General features: G+C 44.3%; 1 protein-coding gene across 3 annotated transcripts; it reads right to left on the bottom strand.

Moving 5' to 3' along the window:
- Positions 1-870: 870 nt before the first annotated feature.
- On the bottom strand, positions 871-27480 carry CD79B (CD79b molecule). Of its 3 annotated transcripts, none has more exons than XM_061590561.1 (7): positions 27350-27480; positions 22658-22702; positions 22327-22368; positions 19794-20084; positions 19090-19208; positions 7280-7321; positions 871-3751 (listed from the first exon to the last, which is right to left on the bottom strand). In XM_061590561.1, exons 1-7 carry the CDS (start codon positions 27417-27419, stop codon positions 3650-3652), a joined length of 711 nt encoding a protein of 236 aa, XP_061446545.1. In that variant the 5' UTR covers positions 27420-27480; the 3' UTR covers positions 871-3649. The 3 variants fall into 3 exon arrangements, with proteins under 3 accessions (XP_061446545.1, XP_061446546.1, XP_061446547.1); XM_061590562.1 differs by having other exon boundaries at positions 22658-22699; XM_061590563.1 differs by lacking the exon at positions 22658-22702.
- Positions 27481-27969: the final 489 nt, after the last annotated feature.

Raw genomic sequence — 27969 nt, 5'->3', positions numbered from 1 at the left:
CAGCACCTCCAATATATGCCTGTGCAACCTTTTTATTGCAAACCTCTGAAGACAGAGGCTCCACAACCTCCCTATCGATGAGTTGATATGTTGGGGTAAGAGGCCTCAGGCTGGGCCCTATTGTTAGGCGGAGTGAGATGGCCGCCTCAGGCAGCTGATTTGGGGTGTCAGGAAAAAGCAGCAAATGGTTAGTTATTTAATTTATTACTGTGGTATGTTTACTGCTAGGGAGGGTTGACTGGGGGTGGGGGGAGCATTTTCTGCTCCATCTCCGACAACGTAATGTCTTTGCCTGCTCCAGTCTCTTGGGAGTAGATCTGCTGGTGGAGAAGGGCTTGGTTTCAAACGGCAAGCTGCAGCTCTTCTTGCCAGTAGATCTAGGCCACATTCACACCATACATTTATTCCACTAATATTCCACTTGCAGCAGCCACGGCTTCCTCCAAAGAATGACGGGAAGTATAGTTTGTGAAGGGTGCTGAGAGTTGTTAGGAGGCCTCTATTCTCCTCACAGAACTAAATTCCCCAAGTGGTTTAATAATCAACCCCTCCTGCCAAGGAGCTCTGGGAATTGCAGGTCTGTGAGGGGAATAGGGCTGATAACTCTCAACACCTTTCACAAACTACATTTCCCAGCATTCTTTGGGGGCAACCATAACTGTTTAAAGTTGAATAATAGTGGAAAAAGGTACAGTGTGAATATGGCCCTACTCAGGAACAAGCACTCCAGACTACCAAGTCACAGAGCAGGCTAGGACAGGGCCATGAGCTTTGGTCAGGTGGTCTGCAATATGTCTTTGAACTTGTGGTTGAACATGAGAGATGGCACATGCATCGCATTCAATACTGATCTTTATTTCTTTTATTTCTTATATGGTATTTTATCACATTACCAGTTGAATTCTATGGAATTACATTGCTACAACAGGCAGGAAAATCAGTAAGCGGTGTGCCAAGACACTCAGCAATTTTCAAGTGGTCCGTGGGAACTACTTGAACTACTAAAAAAGTTTGGCAACTACTGGATTAGGATCCTTATTCACAAGTACAGGCGGGCCCCCGCTTTATGGTGTTTTGCCTTTTGGCATTGCGCTAATGCGGCAGCTTTCAATTCTGGAAAGTCCCTGCTTTAAGGCGCTTGTTCCTCTTTTACGCCAGTTTCTTTTGTCGCACGCCATTTTCGCGCGACGCGCACCATTATTTTCAATGGGTTCCACTTTTCAGCGGTTTCCTCTTTTCGGCGGCAGTCCGGAACGGAACCTACCATATAAGCGGGCCCTGCCTGTAATCCTTTGGCTATTCTTTGTGGCTGTAGGTATAAACTGCTCACTCTACCAACAGAGCAGCAGAACATTTCTGGTAGGAAAATGGATTCCACCTAACAAACTGGTAATCCATCCCAGACTCCATGTGTCACCCCCTATGCTTCCCTCACGTGGGAGCCTCAGGACACCATTTCTCACAAGTGTGGCAGCATGTACACTGTTTCCTTATGCCCTCACACTTTTCTGGATCAATCAAATCCTCCCTGGAGCTGAAAGAAACACAATCCCCTCTATTTTTGGCATTCAGGCTGTGAGCGTCGTTGCTTATTACTGATGCAAAAACGGCACCACCTGCGCATAAGAGGGAGGTAACATTTGCAGGGGTACAAAAATGTTTAGGAAAAAGATCTGACGGTTGGGAGCGCAGAAAGACCTCCATGCGTGGCCATGGAATCCTGACTAGCAGTTGGGGGCAAGGGAGGGGGGGAAATGGAATGGAGCAGCTGGAATCCTGATCAGCTGACCTTTACATTGCAACATTTTCTTGCAAATCTCACTTGTCCATACCACGTCAAAATTCAATAATAAATAAACAAATCAGTACAAGAACTCTTTTTTAATTTTGAAAAATTTCAAATATCACTTTTGACTTTTTTCTTGGAGCGGTACTTTTGAAAAATAAATTCCTTGGGAAGTTCTTTTGCATAAGTGTCATTGAGATGAAATGGAGCGGTGAATATAAAGCCTTGGATGAGTGGACTTCTCAGTAGATTTTATTTCCTATCTTAAAGTCCTGATGAAAAATGGACTGCCTTCAAGTCGATCCCGACTTATGGCTACCCTATGAATAGGGATTTCATGGTAAGCGGTATTCAGAGGGGGTTTACCATTGCCTCCCTCTGAAGCTAGCTTTCCCCAGCTGGCTAGGGCCTGCTCAGCTTGCCACAGCTGCACAAGCCAGCTCCTTCCTTGTCCACAACTGCCAGCTGGGGGGCAAGTGGGCTCCTTGGGAATATGCAGTTTGCCCACGGCTGCACAGGTGGCAAGGCACACAACCCCTGAGCAGAGCTTGGAAAAGTTACTTTTTTGAACTACAACTCCCATCAGCCCCAGCCAACATGGCCACTGGATTGGGCTGATAGAGTTGTAGTTCAAAAAAGTAACTTTTCCAAGCTCTGCCCCTGAGCCACTCACTGTGGGGTGAACTTTAGCTGGCCCTTGACACCCAGGAGACATGAGTGGGGATTTGAACTCACAGACTCTGGACTCCCAGCCAGGTTCTCCTAAATCACTAACATTTGGTTAGGAATAGGTGAATCTGTCCATTTTAGTTTCTCTCTGTTTCTAATTTTTCCAATCTTCAGTTCTCCACATTTTCACACGTTTATTTTTTTTAGCTCATGAAAATTCATCAGCATTCTCCCAATATATATGTTTGTATGCAATTTTGCCTATTATGCACATTTTTTGCAAAGCAAGTTCCCCTTTCACTAATATTTGCACTTTTATGAACATTTTACCCTAGCATCTGTATTTTTGTACACATTACTTGACTGAAGAATTGCATTGCAAAATTTGGAGAAATGCAAATTTCAAAGGGTGACTAAGTTTTGTGACTATGTTTTGGTTCTTGTGGTTAAGGTGTTGGACTATGACCTGGGAGACCAGGGTTTGAATCCCCACGTAGCCATGAAGCTCACTGGGTGACCTTGGGCCAGTCACTGCCTCTCAGCCTCATGAAAACCCTATTCATAGGGTCACCATAAGTCGGAATCGACTTGAAGGCAGTACATTTACATTTACATTGTTTCAGAAAGTGCAGATTAGGTAGATTTGCCTTTAAATACGAACTAAATTGAATTTCTCCCCCATCCCTACTTTTGGTACCAAATTCAACACTTCTAATATCCAGTTTTCCTAAAAACACCCTAAATTCTGGAACTGAGAATGTGTGCATGTGTAAGAGGAAAACCATTCAAATTAGGATGATGCAAATTGTTCATGTATGAAGAATGTGTGAAAGAATCCAATTGTCCCCAGGTTCACTGCTGTACCATTTTGATTTTTTCCTCATTTGGGAGTGCGTTCCTTAAATACAGTCTACTGCAACCCCAGATTTGTGTACCTCTTAAAAACTCCCTCCCCAAGGCCCTGGAAACCAGGAATATGTGGGTGCTGCATTTGTTCTAGTAGTTCAGCAGATGACAGATTAAGCAAGCAAGAGTTACATCAAGAGCCAAGCACTTTGTAGTAGCCAAGCAAAACTCGTTCTGATGCCTCCCCAAAGCAAGAAGTTGACACTGGGGACATGGCCACAGCAGGGATCGCAGGCCCATTGGTCAAGTCACGCGTGGCATGCCTTGCTGAGAATGTTGCAAAGCTTTTCACTCCTCGCAAGGATTCTCCCCAAAATCCCACTTGTCTGTTACTTTGTCCTGGTAAGTACCAATGTCTTCATATGTATCAGCTAGTTCAACTGCCAATCCCTGAAGGAAAAGTGGGGGAAAAGTGGGATTGAAACATGGGAGGAAAGCATCACAGGGCAAGAAATCTGTGTCACAGTGGATGGAAGAAATATACGTTTCAACAGTCCTGTGCTCTACTTATGCCAGTTGGACTAAGTTCCTTGCATTAGTACAATGTGGAGGTACATCATATTCCTTTGGATCATGCCAAAGGGCCGTCTACTCTAGCATCTGCTGCCTCTCACAGTGGTTAAAACCAGATTCTCTGGGAGACTCACAAGCAGAGCTTGAAGGCAATAGCCCATTCTTGTTGCTATTCTTGCCCAGCAATAGGTATTCTGAGGCATCTAATGTTCCTCTGAACCTGGAGATTCCATACAGCCATCATCTCTAGTAGCCATAGATAGCTTAGTCCTCCATTGATCCATATAAATCCATTTTAAAGCCATCAAAACTACTGGACACCATGCAAATTCCATAAATAAAGTATGTGGTGGTGGATGAAAAAGTACTTTTTTTGTCCATCCCAAATCTAAGTACAATCTGTTTCATTGGATGACCCTCTGTTCTAGTATAATGAGGCTGCGGGTGGGGAGTCTCTATCCACTTTCTCCACATTTAGTATAAACCTCTGTCATCTCCTGCCTTCATTGTCATTTTCCAAACTAAAATGCCCTAAATGTTTTATCTTCATCACTGCCAACTCAGGCCTCATCAATGTATTTGTGAAAGCTTCCCTGGGGCATAGGTTCAAGTCCCCAAACTGGGAGCGGTAACCATCTGAGGAAAAGGGACTTTTGCCAGAGAAGGAAAGAGAGAAACTAGGACAAGTAAAAAGGGAATCAACAACTATCCTCTTTAGAGAGTACTTGCTTGCTCACTGGAAACAGATCAAGTGTGCTGAATCTCACCTTGCCCCCCCCCACTTTCATGGGAATATTTGTCCCCCATGGAAATGGAGGGAGTGATTTTTTGGTGACTTTTGGAAAGCAGGGAGAATTTAATAAATTTCTGTTTCTTACCATAAATAAGGTAAGAAATTAAAATTTGCTAAACTCACCCATCACTGAAGATTACTCCAGTCTTTGAGGGCATTTTCACACCATATCCACCACCATTCCAAAACATGTTGGGGGAAATCAACTCCCTTTTTACAGGGCACCTTGCAGCATCTCACCTTCTGGGCTCCTGGTGCCTGCACCAGAGTGGCTGATATTTGAAAGGCATTGTGGTGTTGTGTCTGATGGGTTGTGTTTGGTGTGTTTTGCTGGGTAAATTGATGTCATGGTGATATCTCTCCATCTCTAGGTGTCAATTGACTAATTCCATGCATGGCTAATGTGGGGGCATTGTCATTATGGTACTCCATGATTAGTGGGAGTTGGTGATGTTGCCATGGATGGTGGATGAGTGACTGGTGGAATTGTTACATTCTGTGTTTTAACGTGACATCATTTTGCTGTTGACTTTGCTGCTGACAGTTCACAGGATCCCAGCCAAGCTCTGTCAAAGGTACCCCGAAGTTAGCAACCACTGGTGTAACTGGCAGACCCGGCACCTTTGCTGACCACAGACATCCAATTACTATGTGCCCACTGCTTGAGTGGGAGCTCTAACTGTGCTGAGGAATCATTTGTATATTAGAGGTTCTTAGCATGAGATGAGCCAATCGAGCAACACATTCCTACAGTCATGAAAACCTGCATCCTTGCTTACTTTTCTCAGGGCTCCCAGTGGCTACTCTGGGCAGAAACATGGGCCCTGGTTGCTTGGAGCAGGGTAGCTTGTAGTAGTAAGAAGCCCATGCCTACGTCATCCTTGTGACCAGCCATCCTATACCACTGACAGCTTGATACCACTTGAGACCAGTGCATCTAAAGGATTGCCTGCTCCCAGCTGAACTTGCCTGTTCTGTGAGGTCATCTTCAGAGGCCCTCCTCTAGGAGCCCTTGCCTTCAGAAGTTAGGTGGTTAGGTGGGTGTTGAATGGTGGGTGTTGAATGGAGAAGGGGTCTTCCTTGTGGTGGCACCCCAGTTCTGGTATTCCTTCTTAGAGACACTCCTAGAGTGCCTGTTCTGCCATTTTTAGTTGCCAAGACAAAACAATTCCATTCTCCCAAGCTTATAAGAGTTAATGTATTTTAAAACCAGTTTGCTTTTTTTAAGGGCTGTTTTTAAAATATATATATAGTGATTTGCTATGGACTTGATATTTGAACTCGTAACTTCTTGCTAGTTTGGCTGTTTTATCATTTTTGTTGTAAGCTGCCTTGAAAGCCTTACTATTGCAGGGTATAAATATTAAAAGAAGGAAAGCATGTAAATGGAGAGAGGGCACGATCTCATGCATAATCCAATGAGTGTGCATGCACATATTTTCAAAGCACCAGCATTTGTACATTAAGGCAGGGATCCACACCTGCCCCAGACAAATATGTATTCGTCATTCAGTGTCTTTTATCAGTAATGACAGCTAGCCAGCACACCTGAAAATAGTTCAGGTTGGTCAAAACCTGCCCAGGTGGCAACTTCAGGCAGAAACCATCATCAGGCAGCAGCAGGTGGAAGAGCCAAAAACCAGGTTCTGTCTTCCCACCCTGCTATCATGGAAATGTATTATTCACAACAATTATGAACCAAACATGATTCTTATATTTGTTATAATAATTTTATACTGATTTGCTGTAATCACTTCATGCAGGTTTTGTTTTGTTAAGTTCCTGAGCATACCAATCGAAAGGCCAGATCAGAATGACATTACAGAACCACAGAAATTCACATGTATAGCTCTTGACTTTCTCTTTTTCTGTGTCACGTCTCCATAAACACTCTCTCTCTCATTGAACCGGCAGCACATATTTACTTTCATACACTCTGCATTTGCCTGTACCCAGATCAAAGGAATTTATGGGATTTGGCTATTTCTGAAACAAATATGCATGACATGAGTTTCTACAGGAACAGAGGATCCCAAGAATTTTTATGCAATTTGGTGGGAATTTATTTCTTATGTTATTTACAGTTAATAATATTTTGGATTCGATCCCTGCACCAATGCACAAAGTATACATGTCATGACATTATTTATAATATTGCCTCTTTCTGTTTTGGTATACGTGTCATTACCTTATTGATGCACTCTAATGATTGTATTATCCAGATTGGATTGTATCTTTGTTCTTTTTGTTTTATCATGTTTTCCTTTTCTTATATAATGATGAAAAACAACAGCAACAACTCTGTACCCACATCACACTGTATACAAACATGCTTGTATTTCCCCATTCACATAGCCCCCCCATTTGTGCAAATGTAGACACACACACATACCCTCATGCACCAATAGGTGATCACCACTACAACAGCAGTGTCTCTACCCTTGTCTCTGCACCCAGTGCTACACCAACAGCCAACAGCCAGGCTCTGTTTGTCCCTGCCTTGGCTGATGGCTCAATATATTCCTGCCCTTTTCCTACTCTCTCCAGCCATGGAAGAAATACCTCTTTTCCAGATTTACTATTGCTGCAATGGTATTCACACTGTTGCTCACCTCATAAGTGTGGTCCTCATCAGATGCATCCTTAATGTCACCCTAAAAGGGAAGGAGAAATATTATCACATTATTCCAAGCTACTTATCCTCTGAAAAGGAACAGCCTGAGATCAGCTAGTCAAACATCCATCATCTTGACAATTCCTGTGCTGACCCCACTTTTACAGACGGCTATCTTCATTTTGTTAAACCCACTATGTTAAAGAAGTCTCAGATCTCCAGAAATGGACTGCAGAAATATAAATGTCTGTGAATGGAGATGATACTTTTCCTGAGAGTGGACGATGGTTTGAAAGAGGAATCATGCTCACATTCTCTACACCAGGGATGAGCAAAAGGTAGTTTGGGATCTACTGGTAGATCTCTGATTTGAAGCAGATGGGCAAGGATTTTTTACTCCCAATTGTTTAACAGTAACAACAGCAAAATGGTTTTCCTGCTCTAAATTATACTGCTGAAGCTGAGAAAGTGGTGGTGGTGGTTAACCAGAGCAGATTTTTATGAGGAAAAAAATCAGGGGCCCACAACTGGCTCCAGTTGGTGGATCTCAGGATTCTGTTAAAAAAACAAAAATAGATCTTGCAAGCCTGAAGTCTGCCCTTACTTTCTCTACACTCACATTCCACATTTGCTTCTGGGGAACAGGTTATGAAATGTTTTGTACTGAAAACATTACAAAGAAGAATGGCAAAATCTGTTCAGAGGCAACAAAAGAAGTATGTGAGTATATGCAACATGGGGTGTAAAACATTTCTCTCGAACCACTTTAATTTTTCTTTAACACTCCTGCCTTGCTACTAGGGATGGAAGGGTCTGTCCATTTCGGTTCTCTCCTTTGCAGCAATTTGCAATTTTTTAAAAAAATCCTCATTAAAATTCTTCAGTATTTTAGTGCAAATTTCTCCCAAGACACACATTTATGTATGCAGTTTTGACTAACTTACATATTTTTTGCAAGCAATTTATCCTAGTATAATCTATTTTTGTATGTTCTTTTTCAGGAATATATTCATTTTTATGCAGACTAATGTACACATTATTAGTATATATACATTTATACTAATATATACATTTCCCCCCTAATATATACATTTTTTTAAAAAAACATTGGTTGATTGGAAAACTGCATTGCAAAATTAAGATATGTGCAAATTTCAAAGGATGGTAGTGTTTCAATTCTATCTTCTTTCGGAAAATGCAAATTTGATAGATTTAGCTTTAAATGCAACCTAAACTGAATTTCTTCTCCATCCCTTCTTGCTACCAATTCATTTCGCAACACTCCTTTAGCCTAGCTCCTCTTTTACAGTTTTAGAGCTTGAGCACCTCTAACAAGGGGTATCTTTTGTCCGAACCAAGTAGGCCAGCCTGAATAACACCAGTGGTGCTGTTAGGGCACTACTCAGCAGAGTGATTGAGCAGGATCCTTTCCAAACCAGGTCTTTAAAAAATTGGAAGGGATGATGCTGAAGGGGCAGTACCAAGGGGAGCAATGAAACTGTGTTGCTCAAAGGCCACCAAACCTGGAGCTAGCCTTGCACGTTACCATATAAAGAGCACCCCCAGTCTAAAATCACCTATCTGCACCATGGAGTAACCAGAGCTTGCAAGATTACTTTTAAAAAGTAATAAATTACAGTTACAATTACATGTCCCCCAAAAGTAGTAATTACCGTTACAATTGCAATTGCTCTAAAAGTAACTGATTACTTTACTTTTTTATTATTTATTTATTATTATTTTTAAAAAATAATCACTACAATTACATTTCAGTTACTTAAAAAAAAAACACGCCTACACGGTGCTGGCTTTGGCTGCTGCACATCTAAGTAGCCTAAAACGACATTAAAAATAAACAAACACATACAGAGGTAGTAGAATAATTCTTTTTGTCCATAAGATAGCAATGGTGGTCTCTCCGCTGGTAAGGGAGGTGGGAAGGTGGGCAGGGAGGCAGAGGACTCAGATTGTTGCATGTCAAACCGAATGCAACCCCCCCCACACACTCAGCCCGCAAGCATAATCTCTGTCTTAACCACCTCCTGGACCCTGCCCTGCCACCAACTCAGGGACACTCACCCAAGCAAACATTTTCCCCTGAGATGCAAAAAAGTTAAAATACTGCAAATGCAGCACAGTAGCCAGAGAGGGTGGTGGAGGCCACTTTCACCTCCACAGTTCTTTATCTCCATTCTGCTGCCGCCTCCTCTTTTATCCATGTTCTTGCCCTCCAGCTCCTTTTCCCCTCTACTCCATTCTTTACCACCACCATCCCTTTTTTTAAACAATTGTTTTCTCCACTCCACCCGTCTCGCTCTCCACCTCCTCCCTCATTGCCTCCCACCTACCCACAGAGCACGAGGGAAGAGCGACGCTGCAGAGAAGCCCAGTTTGAGGTACATGATTTTCATCCACAAATCAAAGGAGCAGAAGACTTCCCCTGCTCCCCCCCCAAGTAATGCCCAAAAGTAATGCTGGAAACATTACAATTACTCCACAAAAGTCATAAAATTACTCCATTCTATTACAATCAAAATGTAAAGGAATTACCCACTCGTTCCTCAAAAAAGTAATGAATTACAAGTAATTTGTTACTTGTAACTAATTACTTCCAAGCTCTGGGAGTAACACAGTCACGTGCAGAGCTTGGAAGTAACTCATTAGAAATAACGAGTTACTTGTAATTTGTTACAATTTTGCATAACGAGTGGGTAACTTCGTTACATTTTGTATGTAACAGAACGTGTGGTAATTTCATTACTTTTGAGCTGCAAATGTAACTTTTTTGTGTTACATTTGGATGTTACTGGGGGGGGGAAGCAGGGGAAATCATCTGCTGCTGTGAATGGTGGAATGGTGGAGGAAAGACATGTGCCTCAAACTGGGCTTCTGCGCTGTTTAGCTCTTCCCTCGTGCTCTATGGAGGCATGAGGGAGGAAGTGGAGAGTCACACTGAGCTGGAGTGCAAGGAGGAGTAGAAGGCAGAAGCAGCAGAATGGAAGTGAAGAGCTGTGGAGGTGAGTGTATGTGTTACCCTTTCCAGCCTACTCTCCCTGCCCCCCCCGCTCGTCCTGCCTCCCTCAGCCTGCTTGCCCGCCCCCTCTGCTCTTCCTGGCACCCCCTGCTTGTCCTTGCATCCCCTCTGCTTGTCCTTGCACCCTCTTTGCATCCCCTCCGCTTGTCCTTGCACCCTCTTTGCATCCCCTCCGCTTGTCTTTGCACCCCCTTCGCTTGTCCTTGCACCTTCTCTGCACCCCCTCTGCTTGTCCTTGCACCTTCTCTGCACCCCCTCCGCTTGTTCTTGCACCCTCTTTGCATCCCCTCCGCTTGTCCTTGCACCCTCTTTGCATCTCCTCCGCTTGTCCTTGCACCCTCTTTGCATCTCCTCCGCTTGTCCTTGCACCCTCTTTGCATCCCCTCCGCTTGTCCTTGCACCCTCTTTGCATCCCCTCCGCTTGTCCTTGCACCCTCTTTGCATCCCCTCCGCTTGTCCTTGCACCCTCTTTGCATCCCCTCAGCTTGTCCTTGCACCCCTCCAGAGAGGGTGAAAATTGGGAACTGGCAAGAGACTAGGAGGTAGGTGCAGTCTCATACTTCTGTTTGTGTGTTTTGCTTCAGTTAGGTGCCTCTCATAGAGCGACTCTCACTAGGCAGCAAGAGATGACTACCCCAAGCAACTAATTTGGGGCACCATGCAACAAATTATTAGCTATTTTAATTTTTGGTTGTTGTATATTTACTGTCAGGAAGAGGTACTTGTGAGATTTTCTGCCTCAAATGCCAACATAACTTTTCAAGCTATGGTACTATGACCTTGACTTGGGGGCAGGGCACCATTTGCTCTTCTGCTTCAAGTAGCAAAATGTCTTGGGCTGCACCTGCTTGCAGTCATTTCACATACTGGACAACTAACATGGCTTTTTGGTGAAGGGCAAGAGAGAATAAGACTGTTATCTCAAAAACAGTTGTGCTTGAGGAAAAGATGGCAAACATATGTAGAACTGAACTTTTCTGCAATAATATAGACATTTGCATAGGGTATTTTTTTCTACTCATGGAATATTAAATCTTTAAGTCTTAAATCCTTTGTCATCCCCTCCCCCTTGTGCACACCCTTTACACTGTCTTTCTCCCTATGCATGTAGGTCAAAATGACAACTGGTGTAGTTTGGGAATTAACAGAATGAGAGCTGAATTACAACTCAAAAAAGAACTTCCCTGCTGCTGTCTGCTACTGATGTGGGGGGCATTTTGTTAGAGAGAAGTGATGAGAGGGGGTAATTTGCTGCTGAAACTTTTTATCTGCAACCCCTTCCCTGGCCACTTTTCCCTAGCTGATGGAGGTCAATAAGGAAAAACATGGGGCATTGCACTGGTAAAGTGGCAAGCATGGAAAACAGCCCCTTCCATCTATCTCCTGCTTCACCTACCCAAATGCACCCCAGCAAATGCTTTGCACATTGACAGCACACATTTAGTTGGTTTTCTGGTATTTGCTGCTGAAAGTGTAGTTCCATGCTGGGTGCAGCTGGGACGTTCTGAGTTCATATCTTACCACAGCCATGAACTCGCTGGATGACCTTCTGGCCACACCCACGCCAGACATTTATGCCACTTTAAACAGTCATGACTTCCCCCAAAGAATCCTGGCAAGTGTAGTTTGTGACGGGTGCTGAGTGTTATTAGGAGACTCCTATTCTCCCGACAGAGCTCCAATGTCCAGAGTGGTTTAACAGTCAGCCCCTCTTCTCAGACAATTCTGTGGCTGGAGTTCTGTGGGGGGAATTGGCCTGTCAGGTGTGCTTTAACTTGGATTCCTGCATTGAGCAGGGGTGTGGACTCGATGACCTTAAAGGTTCCTTCCAACTCTACTATTCTATAATTTTCTGTTAGCTGAGACATCTCTCTCTCTCACACACACACACACTCACACACTCACTCACACAGCCACTGAGCATTTCATAACAGAGCATGCTCAGTACTCATTTGGGCTGTTTTGGGAGTCATCCCCTTTCTGTTTTCTCTCTCACTTTTTTGTATTCTGCAACACTTGGGGTTCCCTCTTGCCCACTAATATCCTTATTATGTGTGGTATGGATGGTGATACCATAGCTACATAAGCAACAACACTTCCAGCCTGAGCTTCAGAAATAGAGGGAATGACACTCTGACCAGTTTACGTGGTTAGTATTTAAATCTGATTGGAAACTGTTCAGTTTGACACAAGGTGGCTATTAAGCATGACCTAAAAGCTGCAATTCCAAGCATACTTACTTGGAAGTAATTCCCATAGCAGTAAATAGGATTTACTTCTGGGAGTATAGAATCAATCCGTAAGAGTCTCCCAGTAGACACCATACATGTAAGCACATGGCTTTTCCCCAAGAATCTTGGGGACTATAGTTTACTCCTCACAGAGCTACAATTCCCAGCACCCGTAACAAACTACAGTTCCCAGGATTCTTTTTTGGGGTGGTGGTGGAAATGTGCTTTAAATCTGTCATGTGTATGCAACTTTGGTGAGATAATAGCTGAAGGTAATCAGCCCAAAATGATAACAAATAATCAGTAGGCATTCCCAAAAGACATTCAAACAGTGGGTAAAAAAAAGTGAGAATTACAGAGGCAAACACAGAATGCAGTTAAGCAATAAAGGAATCCAAGAGAGAGGAGACACCTTTGTCTCTGCTCTCTCCCTCCTGAGCCAGGAGGGCAACTCCCAAACCTGAGTGTTGCGCCTCCAAGTTAGTTAGAACTAGGTATGCCTTTCCTATCTACTATGTATTTCTATAAATAAAATAGCTTTTCTTATTTTACTAAGTCTTAAGTCTCAGTGATCTCAGTGCAGGGTAAAAGCCTGCCACTTAGGTAAACACACACATTGGCACACACACATCTCAGACTGTTGACAATCTCTGCTAATATCTATACAAATTTACATAACATGCATCACCTGAACTCACATGATCTAGAGTTACCTTAGATCTTGCAACATTTGCAAATGAGAAGCAATAGGGTTTTATATTAGTTCTGATTGTCTATTGGGCTATCATAGGGTATGTATTTTTTGCCTTTTCTATGGCAAAAACTCCAACTTCAGTGGAATTTATGTGATGTGTTCTAACCATTTGAATGTGGCTAATGAATGCTTTATTCTTTCATCAGAACTTTAGCAGTAGTACTAAAATACTAATAAAAAAGGGAAAGAGAAAAAATACTTTACATACATCATTCAGCTGTATTGTTAATTATAGATATAGATATAAAGGATAAATGGCATTTTGTCAAAAGTATTTTTGCCTACATTTTATACCTCCTCCTTGGTTTTCCAAGCTTGGCATGGAATGCTTGTCATACAGAATTAATTTGAAATGCTGCATTATCATAATCATCTTCTTCAAAATAAAAAAAATAAATGTACTGCCTTCAAGTTGATTCCGACTTATGATGACCCTATGAATAGGGTTTTCATGGGAGGCAGTGACTGGCCCAAGGTCACCCAGTGAGCTTCATGGCTATGTGGGGATTCGAACCCTTCTACTACCCCCTGTGTGTGTGTGTTTAGTTTTAATATTGTTTTAGGCTACTTAGATGTGAAGCAGCCAAGGCCAGCACCTTGTAGGCATTTTTTTAAAAAAGTAACCGAAATGTAATTGTAGTGATTACTTTTGAGAAAAAGTAAAGTAATCAGTTACTTTCAGAGCAATTGTAATTGTAACTGCAATTACTACTTTTTTGGCCAAGTAATTGTAACTGTAATTTATTACTTTTTAAAAGTAATCTTCCAAGCTCTGGTCACGTGGGACTTCATGGGTGAATCAGATTAATCAATATATCTCTGAGAAGGCCCTAAATTTATTTTGAGGGGATTCTGGCAGGCACAGTCAGTCTCCGTGCAACTCCTCAGCCGGTCAGACAAAATGTGGAGGCATTGGGACTAGGATTGCCAGGCTCAGGGCCTGAGAATGATTCTGTGTCTTTAAGAGAAGAGAAAATTCAGCCAAGTGCAGGTTTTCTTGCAACACTGTAATGGGAAAAACCACAAGGTGAAATTCTCCCTTCCCGCTGCACAACTTTTAAAGATACAAAAGACCTCTTGGTTGCCAGGCCCAGCCTCCAAGAGGTCTTCTGTATCTTAAAGTTGTGTAGGGGGGAGAAAGAATTTCACCTTGGCTTGTGTTTTTTCCCATTACAGTGTTGCAAGAAAACTTGCACTTGGCTGAATTTTCTCTTCTCTTAAAGGTACAGAATTATTCTCAGGCCCTGAGCCTGGCAACCCTACTAGGGATCGGAAGGGGAGCTGCATAGGGTGATGACAAGCATCGGAAGGATGCAGAGGGTAGCCAGCAGTTCCTTGAAAGCTAGTGTGTGAGATAGCCCGGCATGGACAAGAAGGTGGAGGGGGACCGAGGAGAAGCACAGAGACTACAAGAAAGGCAGGAGGGCATGGAGGAGAGAGACGCAAAAGGAGAAGACTATTCTTTGCATTTAAATGAAATGTGTAGAATACGTAATTAATGAATTACGTAAAAGTTTGCCATAGCAAACAGTGAGATGAATAGCATAGTCTTTGTTGGAAGATGAACTGCAGCAGAATGGAAACAGCACTGCATGTGACAAATATGGGGTGGAACTTCTTACATCCCTAAAGAAAATGGAGGAGATATAGGAAAAAGGGGTGAGCAACAGAGGGAAATTGCACTACCTCAGTGAGGACAAAAGGGAGGGTGAAAGGAGAAAGGAATAGGATGGAAGGATCTGGGGCTGTTAACCCCAGCGGCAGGCTAGGAAGTAAGAAAGAAGGGAAAAAAATATTGGCAGGAAAAGGAACTATATATAGCAAAACAGATTGGGGTTAGGGTTGCCAGGTCAGAAGCATCCCAAAACCGGAGATTTTAGGGGCGGGCCCGAGTGATGTCACGGGGTGGGCCCGAGTGATGTCATTAAGCATGATACATTAAGCATCAATCACAGTTGCTTGGAGCGTACAATTAAAAAAAATCTGACTGGAAATTAAGCTAGACATCTTAGCTAAAAGATGGAGCCTGAGTAGGGAACATTTAATCTAGCCTGCTTGCTTTTGGCAAAAAGGGTTTAAGTGCCTTCAGGCCAGGCCAGTCACCAGAAGGCCACTGTAGGAAGAAAGGAGCCTAGTGTTGTGGAGATGTTAGATGGGAGCATTTGGGAGTAAAGATGGATGCCCCTGAAGGCTGCAATTCTAAACACACATACTAAGGGACTAAGTCCCCATAGAACTCAACAGGACTTACTTCTGAGTAGATATAGTTTGGATTGTGCTGTTGGTAAAGCTTTACTAGGGATCCTCTGCAAAGACATCCATATCCAAGCAGGGTTGGCAACCCCCTGCCTGGAATGCCCTGCCCTTATCTTTTAATGTGGCTGCTCCAAACTTCTTTACAGATTTGACCCTTCACTTCAGAAAGATGTCTGAGAAATGAGTAAGAGTAGGGAGATTATCTACCCTTTCTGTCTGCATAGACACCCTCATCCTTCTCCTGCGCCCAGCAGAAGCTCTGGGCCAGGGGGAACGCAGTGACATCTCATAGAGGACACCCTCCCCTTTCATGGGGTGTATGATTTGTCCTGGCCCACAGCAGATTTTGGGGTGGGCACCCCCAGTTACTTATTTTTTTCTATGTGTTTTTGTCCATTTTGATTTTGCATTGAACATAAGAACATAAGAAGAGCCTGCTGGATCAGGCCAGTGGCCCATCTAGTCCAGCATCCTGTTCTCACAGAGGCCAACCAGGTGCCTGGGGGAAGCCCGCAAGCAGGACCCGAGTGCAAGAACACTCTCCCCTCCTGAGGCTTCCGGCAACTGGTTTTCAGAAGCATGCTGCCTCTGACTAGGGTGGCAGAGCACAGCCATCACCTAGTAGCTATTGATAGCCCTGTCCTCCATGAATTTGTCTAATCTTCTTTTAAAGCCATCCAAGCTGGTGGCCATTACTGCATCTTGTGGGAGCAAATTCCATAGTTTAACTATGCGCTGAGTAAAGAAGTACTTCCTTTTGTCTGTCCTGAATCTTCCAACATTCAGCTTCTTTGAATGTCCACGAGTTCTAGTATTATGAGAGAGGGAGAAGAACTTTTCTCTATCCACTTTCTCAATGCCATGCATAATTTTATACACTTCTATCATGTCTCCTCTGACCCACCTTTTCTCTAAACTAAAAAGCCCCAAACGCTGCAACCTTTCCTCGTAAGGGAGTTGCTCCATTGATGCACCCGTGCGTCCTCGGTGCCCAGCAGAAGCTCTGGGCCGGATGGGATGCACTGGCATCTTGTAGAGGACACCCTCCCCTTTCCTGGGGTATATGTTTTGTCCTGGCCCAGAGCAGATTTTGGGGTGGGCACCCCCAGTTACTTATTTTTTCCTGTATGTTTTGGTCTGCTTTGATTTTGCATAGATGCCCTCCTCCATGCCCTGCGCCCAGCAGAAGATCTGGGCCAGGCGGGACGCAGTGGCATCTCGTAGAGGACACCCTTCCCTTTCCTGGGGTATATGATTTGTCCTGTCCCAGAGCAGAGTTTGGGGTGGGGACCCCCAGTTACTTATTTTTTATGATTTTATGACATCATTATGTATTTATGATAATATCAGAAGCCTGATGATTTTGATTGCATAAATGTATCGTTATTCTTGACGGGGAGAGTCCCCCAATCACAGTGATATATCATACAGGGTACCCCAACATATATTTTGGGGTTCAGAGACATATTATGCTTGGTTTGAAGTTGCTGTAGTTGTCAAACTCTTCTTTTTTAGTGTTTGAACTTTCAAGCAAATAAGGAACTGGGAACTAGGAACCAACTTCAGCGTCGTATCAGTTAAATAAATTAAACAGTTGCAGGGGGGCTGATGTTTTGGTATATATCTCGGGAACCAGACCACCTAGAAACTTAATTTTTTAAAAAAAATGAAGCTGAGAGTCTGGAGATTAAGGGGTGCCAGCCGGAAAGCCAGAGGGCCCCCCAAAAAAACAGAGACTCTGGCCAAAATCCGGAGACCTGGTAACTCTAACTGGGGTCCTATGATGAAAGGGAGTAACCAAACTCTCTGATTAAGGGACCCACTAGGGAGATCTCTGAGGATAAGAGACCACTTGGGTTCAGAGGACTTTCGGGAACTGAAGCAGGGAAAAGCCTGACACCCATGAACTGATCACTGCCTACCATGTTCTATACCAAATATCTGTACCACCATCTGCTCTCTTGTCTATTATTCTGCTGCAATCCCATGCTAGATACGGGGAGAAGTGCTATCTTATTGGCTCAGTTGTGGAGGTAGTGTGCAAAGCCCAGTTTATTTACCTGAGAGGTGAGACTAGAGCAGTGATTCCCAACCTAGGGGCCATGATCCCCAGGGGCCCCCACGAAGTAATCCAGAGGGGGGCGTGAACAGTAAAGAAATGATTTTTTTTTTTAAGTCTTCATTCCCTGGACACCGTCTGCTTCCCACTGCCGCTGCAGACGACACCTCCCCCGAAGTGGCAAAGCATCTTTCAGGTGTGCCGAGGGCAGGCATCTGCCTATAAAACCTGTGGCAGATGCCAGAGGAGGCTGAGGGTGGAGCTACCAGGAAGAAGAGGGATTACTATCACTGACTCCCATCTCCTCACACTCCCGTCTCCTCACTGCTGACGCCCTTGCTCAGAACGAGAGGAGAGGGCTGTTCATGAAGCAAAAGAAGCAAGACTGCAAGGAAAGGCTGCTTTCCCCCTTCCTTCCTGGCAGCCAGACTGCCTGCCTTTCTTGGCTCCTGCTTCGTTGCCAAGTAAAATTTATTCTTATTTGTGAGCCCCCCCAGATCTCACCTTTGGCCCACACGGAGCCAAGAAGTAGTGAGGACACTCAGGAGCTGCTCACCCCCCATCTCTGAGGCCACTCCGCCCTCTCAATCTGTCTCTCCAAGACACGGAGGCAGTTGAGGGCTTCCCCCCTCCCATGTGCCTGAATGCATGCATGCTTGCAGATGCTTGCAGGAGGGGCAGGTGTGTTTGTGTGTGTGCGTGTACTGATCTGTCTTTTTCTCTGCTCTCATTCCCCAAGTGCATGCTAACCAAGTCATCAGTTCTGATGATCATCCAAGCGCCTAAATGCACTAACCCTCCTATTCAATCTATCCACCCCTTTTCTTCACAATCTAGCATCCCCACCACTATCACACTACTGCTTCATCATCATCATTAGTAATAATAATAATAATGATGATGATGCTCAGCAGGTTGGCTGAGGCTGGGGTCCACATACTGCAGCTGAAATGTATTTATTTATTTAATTATTATTGCATTTATATCCCACTTTTCCTTCAAGTTGCTCAAGGTGGTGCACATGGTGTGTCCCCCATTCCATTTTATCCTTATACTGACACTGTGAGAGTGTGCCTGGCCTAAGGTCACCCAGTGGGCTTCATGGCTGGGTGGGGATTTGAACCTGGAACTTAGCCCAACACTGTAACCCTCTGGTGTTGGGAGACAGCACAGTACATGTTCAGACTATGGGGTGGGGGGAAGGGGGATACCAATTTGATTAGACTTTTGCATTAAGAAAAGAAAGCAACACCTCCCTGTCTGCAGGGAGCTTATAATGAAAAGGGATATTTGGAGATGTGATTTTGCCATGCATCATTTTTTTCAATTAACAGAGACTAAAATTACAATTAGCACGGGGGGTGCACAAAATATTTTGAGCTTACAAAGGGGTCTTGTAGTCATAATGGTTGGGAAACACTGTTTTATCTTAAGCGTCAGCAATGTTACAGTTTGGCATTTTGGCAAGACTCACCTTCCCCAGGGTTAAAAACACAGGGACACTCAAAAACAGGACAAGAAGAATGGACTGGACCACGATGATGGCATCTTTCAAGGTGTTTCGCTTCTGTACTTGCTCAAACTTGCTGACACCTTAAAGAGAAGGCAGGCCAACCTCAGTTCCTTGCTGCCAACCTCAGTTCTTTGCTCAGCCTTTGGCCTGACATCCTGCCACACCTGGGCTGTGAACACAACTATGCAGAGGCAATTAAACTTTTGGATGCATCCAGATGTGATTACAATTTTCTTTCCATCTTTGAAATGAAATGGCTCTGTACTGTAATATACAGTAGAATGCAAAGTCCATAATGCAGTGCAACTATGGGTGTGGCATGCATGTGCATAAGCATCCAGGGTTTATATAGTTTAAACAGAGGAGGATGGTGCTCTAAATGGGAACAAATGGAATCCAAGATGCCAGCTGATGAATTTCCCCCGGAAATGTGTGGCTGTGGCCAAGCAAAAACAGTACTTAAAGCAGAGGTCTGTTTGGGGTACGTGTGGGAAACCTTTGGCCCTAGAAATGTCAATGACCAGGGTTTATGGGAGTTGTAGTTCGGCAACATCTGGAGGGCTAAAGGTCCCCCACACCTGATTTAGGGGTTACTCACAGGCACAAATCTGCACACAGGCCCTTGAAAATAGGAACAGGGAGCATTTAGGAGATAAAATATTCACCCATGACTTTAAGTTGAGTGCCACAGCTCTGCTGCTGCAGATTTTTGTTCTTGTTGTATTCAGTCTCACAGAAGTAGATGCCGTTGTCGATGTGCTGGATACTTTTGATGTGCATCATGAGCAGTGAGCCATTCCGTGTCACCTGGACTCTGGAACTGTTCATCATCACCAGCTGCTTGCCCTCCTTAGTCACTTTGTACCAAGTCACCAGAGAGTCAGAAAGGCACCTGAAGGAAACAGTGCTACCCCACCTTGCGGCAACGAAGCGTGTGATCGTCCTTTTCTCAGAAACTGAAGCGTGTGAAGAAAAGATGAAAACCACAAAATGGCCGGGCAAGGAGGGTAGAGGAGAAGGAAAGATGGCTTTTAACTCTCCAGTGCTTTTATGTCTGACCGGGACCACATTACACAGATGTCAATATGAGCAAATGCTTGAAATTTGAGTTCAGAATTAAGTGTGGTTCTTAAGGATGCAGTCCTGTGCCAAAGCCCAAGTATGCTGGCTGACTGGCATTAGGAAGCCGTGCAAGTGGGATTCTACATGTAGCTACAGGGCTACAGCGGCAAGATGGTGTGGCAGCTGGAGCATCAGACTGGCCCAGCCGCTGTAGCCCTGAGCTCCCCACACCTACACCTCCCGATCAGCAGCAGTGACCGGCAGTGTTGGGAGGCTGGGAGTGTAATGGAGTGCCACCCCTGCCGCTACTGGCCCATTGCTAGTTAAAAATTCGGGAGCCCATTGGCCTGTAAGGTTCACAGGCTCACATGCCCTGAAGCAGAACCAGTGTTCCTCCTCCCAGCCCACATGGCCGGCCGGAAGGGACCCTCCACTCCCTGACCAGCAGCCGTGTGACCAAGTTGCTCCCAGTTGTTCTGTGAGGCTGTTGCTCCTGCCCTGTAAGGGCGTGTTCCATGACAGACAATCAGGCAACCGGTGAAGGGATGGTGCCATAGGGACAAGCCACCGTCCAAGGAACAGGAGCCCCGCTGGAGGGACTGGATGGCAAGAACCCTACACGTGTGCCTTTCCCTTTCAGGATCTCTTCTGCCCCAGATGCTTTGACTTTGCTATGTGGGGTTTTGATTTGTGTAGCTGGTGAGAGGTAGATTGGGACAGGGGTGTCCCCAGGGGAAATGCATTGGGGCGACTGCTCTGGGCCGTGTGCTTTTGGGAGCCCTGTTTACTGCTGGCGGCCACAGCCCTGCTGCCTCCCAGCCACCCAGTGTGGCTCTCCACCTCCTTTCCTAAAGCAAGGCTGGTGGTGGAGGTGGCAGAGGCACAGGGGAGATGAAAGCAAGCATTTGATTTGCCCCAGAACCTATGCCCCTCTAGGAATGGCCCTGGGGAGGGATCCCTTTCTCTCACCCTAGTTTGATTTGGCTATGGCCTTGGGGCAGCCTTTGGGGGGGCATTCGTCTCCTCCCCTCCTGAGTGGCCATAAGATGAGGTGGATGTATTTGCGATAGAGCAATTCTACAGGATAGGAAGGGATAACTTGAGGTGGAAGAGATCCAGAGTCCTGAACTTTGGTGAAAGTGATCCTTTTCCTTTTTAATTCACAGGAGGGAAAATAAGAACACCAGCTCCAGAGTCGGTGTATCTTCCTCTCTGTTCTGTGGCATATCAGGGTAATGGGAGGCAAAGGCTTCCTGGATGCATCCATGGCATGCTCCTTTTAACCCGAGGGCACCTCTGAATTCCATCAGTTGTATAACTGGCCTTCAAAGAGACACTAGGCTCCTCCAGGCAGGTGTTTGTTTGTTTTGGTAGGTTTATTCTGCAACATGATATTGATGCAATAATGTTGCATTAGTGGTGGATTTATACTGGACCGTCCACACATCATTCTGCCCTATTAGTTGTTCTGTGATGCTTCCCCAGTGGTACTGCATTATTGCCATCAAGAGGGGCACTCTTGCACTATAGTGCAACAAAAGTGGGACAAATCCCCCTCCCCCTGGAACATCTGTGGTATGAAAAAATATTATAGGATTTCAGCAGGAAGTTATAGGACATGCAGCATGTTTGCCCCCAAACTTTGGCAGGCATCAGTACTGAAAGTGGAATGGTATATAACTACCCCAGTACCACCATGAGCACCAATCACCATGAATGCACAGTATTTATGGAGGGGCTCTTTGTCTTCAGTAGGGACGCGGGAGAATATCTGCAAAATCGGACTTAGTACCCGATTTTGACTGAATTCGACAGTCTGCTGTCTTTTTGGACCAGCATTGATTTCTCATTGCGGGCCACAGCTGTAATCGACATGGATTTCCCCCCCCCGAATCCCCCCCGATTTTATGTAATGATCTTTGTAATTACAATTGCTATTATCCATGGATTTAATAAAAATTATGTAATTTTTTTTTTGCCACCATCAACAAACAAACAGCGGATCGAATCAACTAGTGCAAAAGCAAGCGGGAACAAAAAAAAGGCCAGTCGGGATTGAACAATGGACTATTGGAGTACAAGCGGATCAGAACTAGGCAGCAAACCCTCTTCCTAGTCTTCAGAATGCTAACTTACTGGGTTTCTGGTAGACCGTGTTGCATTCGGTGGTGCTCATCCCTGGTAGGAAAGAAAAGGTACTCTGAAAAAGGTCATTTAAATTTTTAGCTAGAATTGAAGTACATTCAGTAACTCCCCCTGGAAAATTTGCAGTATGAAAAAAAGTTACAGGATTTCAGCCAGAAGTTATAGGACATGCAGTATATCTGCCCTGGAACTTTGGCCATCATCAGTACTGAAAGTGGGATTGTGTATAACCACCCCAATACTACCAGGGGCCCAAATCACCATGAATGCACAATGAAATGAATTTCTGGTGGGGCCCTTTGTCTTCGGCATGCTAACTTACCTGATGTCTGGTGGGTCCTGTTGCTTTCTGTGATATTCATCCCTGCTGAGAAAGGGCTGTTTAAACATCCAGCTAGAACTGAACTACGTTTACAGTGTGTGATTTTTTATATATATTGGTGTTTTATCATAATTTTTATGCAGCACCATGAAGAACTGGAATGTGGAATGCAGTGATAAGGTTCAGCCATTTTCTACTTATTATATAATATTATTGGCATGCATTTTTAGTAAAAGAATGGGATATAAATACATTATTATTATATTTACCTAAAGCCACGGAACAGAAATACTGACTAAGGGCCAGTAGTGTAGTAGTTAGTGTGTTAAAACTTTTACAGTATGTTTGCTCAGATGTTCGCCCCACTAAGCTTAGTGGGGCTTACTCAAGCTTTACAGTAGCCCTCTTCACACACTACTTGTGTGGAGAGGATCACAGGAGTGACAGAGGCAGCTGGGCTGCACATTTAGCCCACCCTCAGAGTCACATGGCTCCTCCCACCCAGCCACCCCCACTGAGATTGTCATAACTTCTGCAGTGGGAAGCCTCCTCTAAGTCTAGACTCCTCGTGTAATGGAGGTCTGCAGAAGTTACAGTCAATATGGTGACAGTTGGGGGGGGGGGAAGAAGCTGTGCAGCTTTTGGGGTGAGACTCGGTACTTGCCCCCACAGCTTCTGTAACACCATGCCTATACAGTAGGGCCCCACTCATATGGCGGGTTAGGTTCCAGAATAAATGTTTACACAATATGCAATAGAGCTAGGCCTAAAAAACAATAAAATGTTTACACAATATGCAATAGAGCTAGGCCTAAAAAACAATACGAAAGTAAAGTGAGTACAGTATACAGTACACACATTGCCTACCTTAAAATATTTGAGTGTTGGCTGCAGCGCTTCTATCCTTGCAAAAATTTGGATCAACATTTGGATCAATCCTTGCAAAAGCTGCCATCCCCATTTCTATACAGTTGATAGCTTCTTCCAATTCCGTGGTTGTCATTTTCTCTAGGCACAGCAGGACTATCATCAGGATGGGACTCCTCTTCGCGAAACATCCTTCTTTGCTCTTCAGTCAGAAGAAGATCTTCGTCTGTTAGGGTCTCGTCATGAGATACAAGCAATTCTGCCACATCCTCAGGCTCAACTTCCAATTCTAATTCCCTTGCCATTTCCACAACATTGGTAGTGACTTCCTCCACTGGATTCTCAAAGCCTTCAAAATCGTCCATAAGTGTGGGAATTAGTTTCTTCCAAACACCTTTCAATGTTGTTTCTTTAACTTCCTCCCATGCATCTCTAATAGTTTTTATACCATCCAAAATCATGAAGCCTTTCCAAAATGCTTTTAATTTATTTTCTCTTTGCCCAGCTACTGTATCGCTGTCTAAGGCATTTATAGCCTTAGCAAAAGTTCTTCTTAGGTAATAGGATTTAAACGCTGCAATTACACCTTGGTCCATAGGCTGCAGCAATGGAGTTGTATTTGCAGATAGAAAAATAACATTTATCTCTTTGTACAAACCAATTAGAGCTCTAGGATGGCCAGGGGCATTGTCTGCAAGAAGTAAAATCTTAAAAGGAATTTTATTTTCCTTGTCGTAAGCCTCAACTGTAGGCTTAAAATAGTCTGTGAACCAATTTGAGAACAGATCGCCAGTCTTCCAAGCTTTTGAATTGGATTAATAATAAACAGGGAGGCTAGGTTTTGCATAGTTCTTTAGGGCCCTAGGATTTTCTGAGTGATAAATCATCATAGGTTTTAACTTGCAATCACCAGCTGCATTAGCCCCTAACAAGAGAGTTAGCCTGTCTTTTGCAGCTTTGAAGCCAGGCACTGACTTCTCTTTAGCAATAAAAGTCCTAAGATGGCATCTTCTTCCAATATAGGCCCGTTTCGTCCATGTTGAAAATCTGCTGCTTTAAGTATAGCCACCATCTTCAATGATCTTTGAAAGCTCACGCGGATAACTTTCTGCAGCTACTGCATCAGCACTAGCTGCTTCACCCTGCACTTTGATGTTGTGGAGATGGCTTCTTTCCTTAAACCTATTAAACCAACCTTTGCTAACTTCGAATTTATCCTCAGCAGCTTCCTTGCCTCTCTCAGCCTTCATAGCATTGAAAAGACTTAGAGTCTTGCCCTGGATGATGGCTCGGCTTAAAGGCACGTTGTGACTGGTTTGATCTCCAATCCACACCACTAAAGGTTTTTCCATGTCAGCAATAAGGCTATCACGTTTTTTTATAACTTTAGTGTTCACTGGTGTAGCACTTTTAATTTCCTTCATCACATTCTCCTTAGCGTTCACAATTGTACTAACTGTTTGGTGAGCCAAACCTAGCTTACAGCCTATCTCAGCCATAGACATGCCTTGCTCACTTAGTTTAATCATTTCTAACTTGGCATTTAAAGTAAGAGGCTTACGACTCCTTTTTTTATCACTAGTACTACACATAGATGCCACTGTAATTAATATTATATATTGTATATATATGATATAACATATAATATTATGTATATATATATTATATTTATATATTATAAATTATTATATATTTATATATATATTTATATACAGTATATATAAATAGTATTGTATAATATAATATAATAACCTTAACCTTTGAAAGTTTGGAAAATTGCCAGAATACAGAGAAACACAGAGCGCACAAATGCTGTAAACAGACTGAATCACCAACAATAAAATGGCGCCCGACACTCTTCTCAGACTCAGCTGCTGAGCGTGTCATCAGAGCTTGGAAAAGTTACTTTTTAGAACTACAACTCCCATCAGCCCGACTGTAGTTTAAAAAAGTAACTTTTCCAAGCTCTGCACGTCATGCCGCAAAAATGCCGCAAAAGCAGAACAAGCGCCGAACATAATGAACATGGATATAATTGAAAACCGCCGTATTAGCGGAATGCCAAGAAGCGGAACACCAAAAAGCAGGGCCCTACTGTACTCTTTACATAAGTAATATCTGAAGAGAGCGACGAGAGTAAACCTACTCAGGAATCAATCCCATTGAATTCAGCAAGACTTACTCCCAGGTATAGGATTGCAGTCTTAGAGCCCCTCCAGACTGATGGGGGGTTTTTGCAGGTGTATTCTGCAACATGTTCTTGATGCAGTAATAGCTCATTAGTGTTAGTGATGGATTTAGTCTGCTTTAGTTTGTTCTGCGATGTTTCCCAATGCTACCGCATTATCACTGTCGGAAGGGGTAACAGTGCAACAAAAGCAGGACAAAAATAAACCAGAACATTTGTGGCATGAAATGTTATGGGATTTCAGCAGGAAGTGACTGGATATGTACTGATTGTGCAATCACCCCAAAACTTTTGCAGGCGCAAACAGTAGTGAGAGTAGGATCACATATAACCACCCTGATAGCATCATGAGCACAAATCTTCATGAATGTGCAGTGAAAAAAATGTCAGGAGGGGCCCATATGGGGAACCGTTTAAGTCATGGAGGAAAGGTGGGATAAAAGTGTAATTAAAAACTTTAGACTAGAGAAATTCCTCCATGTCTCTGATTTAATTTGAGCTGGCCTAAACATGGAGGTTCAGCCCTTGGGAGTGCTTTGAAGCCTGTACAGGTTGCTTTCTCTTCCCCAAACAGCCTTGTCCTAGGGGCATCTTGTTTTAGAAACCAAGCACTGACATTTTAGTTTTATCCCCAAATTCAAAGCAGGTGGGCAGGAAGTGTTACACTCTTTGCTGATAGAGCTCACTGCACACGGCCCCTCCCTTTCTTGTTTCTATGAAAGTCACTCAGCAGCACAACTATGCTGGGCAGTGGGGGTGACAAGGAGGCATTATAGAAGCCCCACACTGAAGCAGAATGCAGAAAGCCCCATCTCAGTCCCAGGCACTTCCAGCCCAAACCAGGGAGGGCCGGGAAAGACCCCACCAAAAAGATTCCCCACTAGCTGAAGAAGTCAACCCTGGGTCAGAGAGACTTGTGGTTTGACTCCATATGACAGCTTCATTTGCCTGATCCCAGCGTTCTAGGTCTTAATTCCTAAAATGAAAAGTGCCCAGAGCTCAGCTCAACTGTAGGTCACACTCTAGAACCTGGAGTTTCTTTCCTTTTAATTCCACTTACCCTCCCTTTCTCTCTCTCTCTCTCTCTCTCTCTCTCTCTCACACACACACACACACACACACACACATCCCATTGACCAGGCTTGGTTTTCTTGTTTCGTGCCACCGTTTGCAGTGTGTGGCTTCCCTTCCTCAGTAACTGGGAGCAGCCTCTGTCTACAACTGTCTTTCTTTGCCTAGAATCCTTCAGATGTTGTTGAGCTCCAACTCCCATCAGCTTTGGCCAACATGGCCAATGATCAGAGATGATAGGCATTGTCCAAAATATCTGGAGGCCACCAGGTGGGGAAGGTCGGCCTACAGTGAGAGAACATGCGTTTCCCAGTAGGTTTGAGGACCAGCACCTCTCTTTTTACACATTAAAAAGGTTGTGGCCTTCCAAATGTTGCTGGAAGACTCTGACCATTGGTCTTGCTGGCTGGAGGGCCACAAACACCTGGGGCCAATATTTCCCCATCCCTGCCCTGAGAAAGACAAATGGAACACTCTTCCCCGCCCCCAAAAAAATTACTGTTCTTCCCACTGTGAATAGACAGACAGAGAAGCCCATTTGGCCAAAGACAGAGAAGAAGCCATACCTGTGACTACAAGCAAGGTCCCCAGTGTGGCCCAAAACACCCCACAGACTTGGAACAAAGAAGCTGCCATTGCCGGTTGAAAACACAAACTCAAGCAATATACGCCAGCTCGGGCCTAGCTGCAGTTCTTGTGAAAATGCAACCAGATTTCAATTCTGTCTTCTTTTCTTTGAAAAACGGAAAGTGTTGAGGCCTCTCCCTCTCTGCGTCTCTATTTCCTGCCCATGTAAATGCAGCTGTTATAGGGGCAGCCCCGTGGGTGCCTACATTTTGGATAATCTGTCATGCGATCAGGGGCTGCCACGGGTGAGCAGTTTGACTGACAGGACCAGTGTGCAGTGAGGAAATGGCAACTGGTAGGTTAAGCAGATAGTTGAGATTTGCACCTTTCTCCTGGCTGGGATCCTCTGCCTTTAGCAGCTGCAATGTTGCTGCACTTTACCGTGAAGTGTAGTGGTTTTAGACAAGGACTGGGGAGACTCGGGTTCAGATCCCTGCCCAGCCATGAAATTCACTGGGTGAGCTTGGCCAAGTCCCTGTCTCCTCAGCCCAATCTATTACACAGTTGAGGACAACATGAAGGGGTGTGTGTGTGTGGCATGGGCACCACCTTGATCGAC

This window comes from Rhineura floridana, chromosome 11 (genome assembly GCF_030035675.1).
Source record: "Rhineura floridana isolate rRhiFlo1 chromosome 11, rRhiFlo1.hap2, whole genome shotgun sequence".
In the NCBI taxonomy this organism is placed as follows: domain Eukaryota; kingdom Metazoa; phylum Chordata; class Lepidosauria; order Squamata; family Rhineuridae; genus Rhineura; species Rhineura floridana.
Note: the sequence above shows the minus strand (reverse complement) of the source record. Positions and strands in the feature narration are given on the sequence as shown.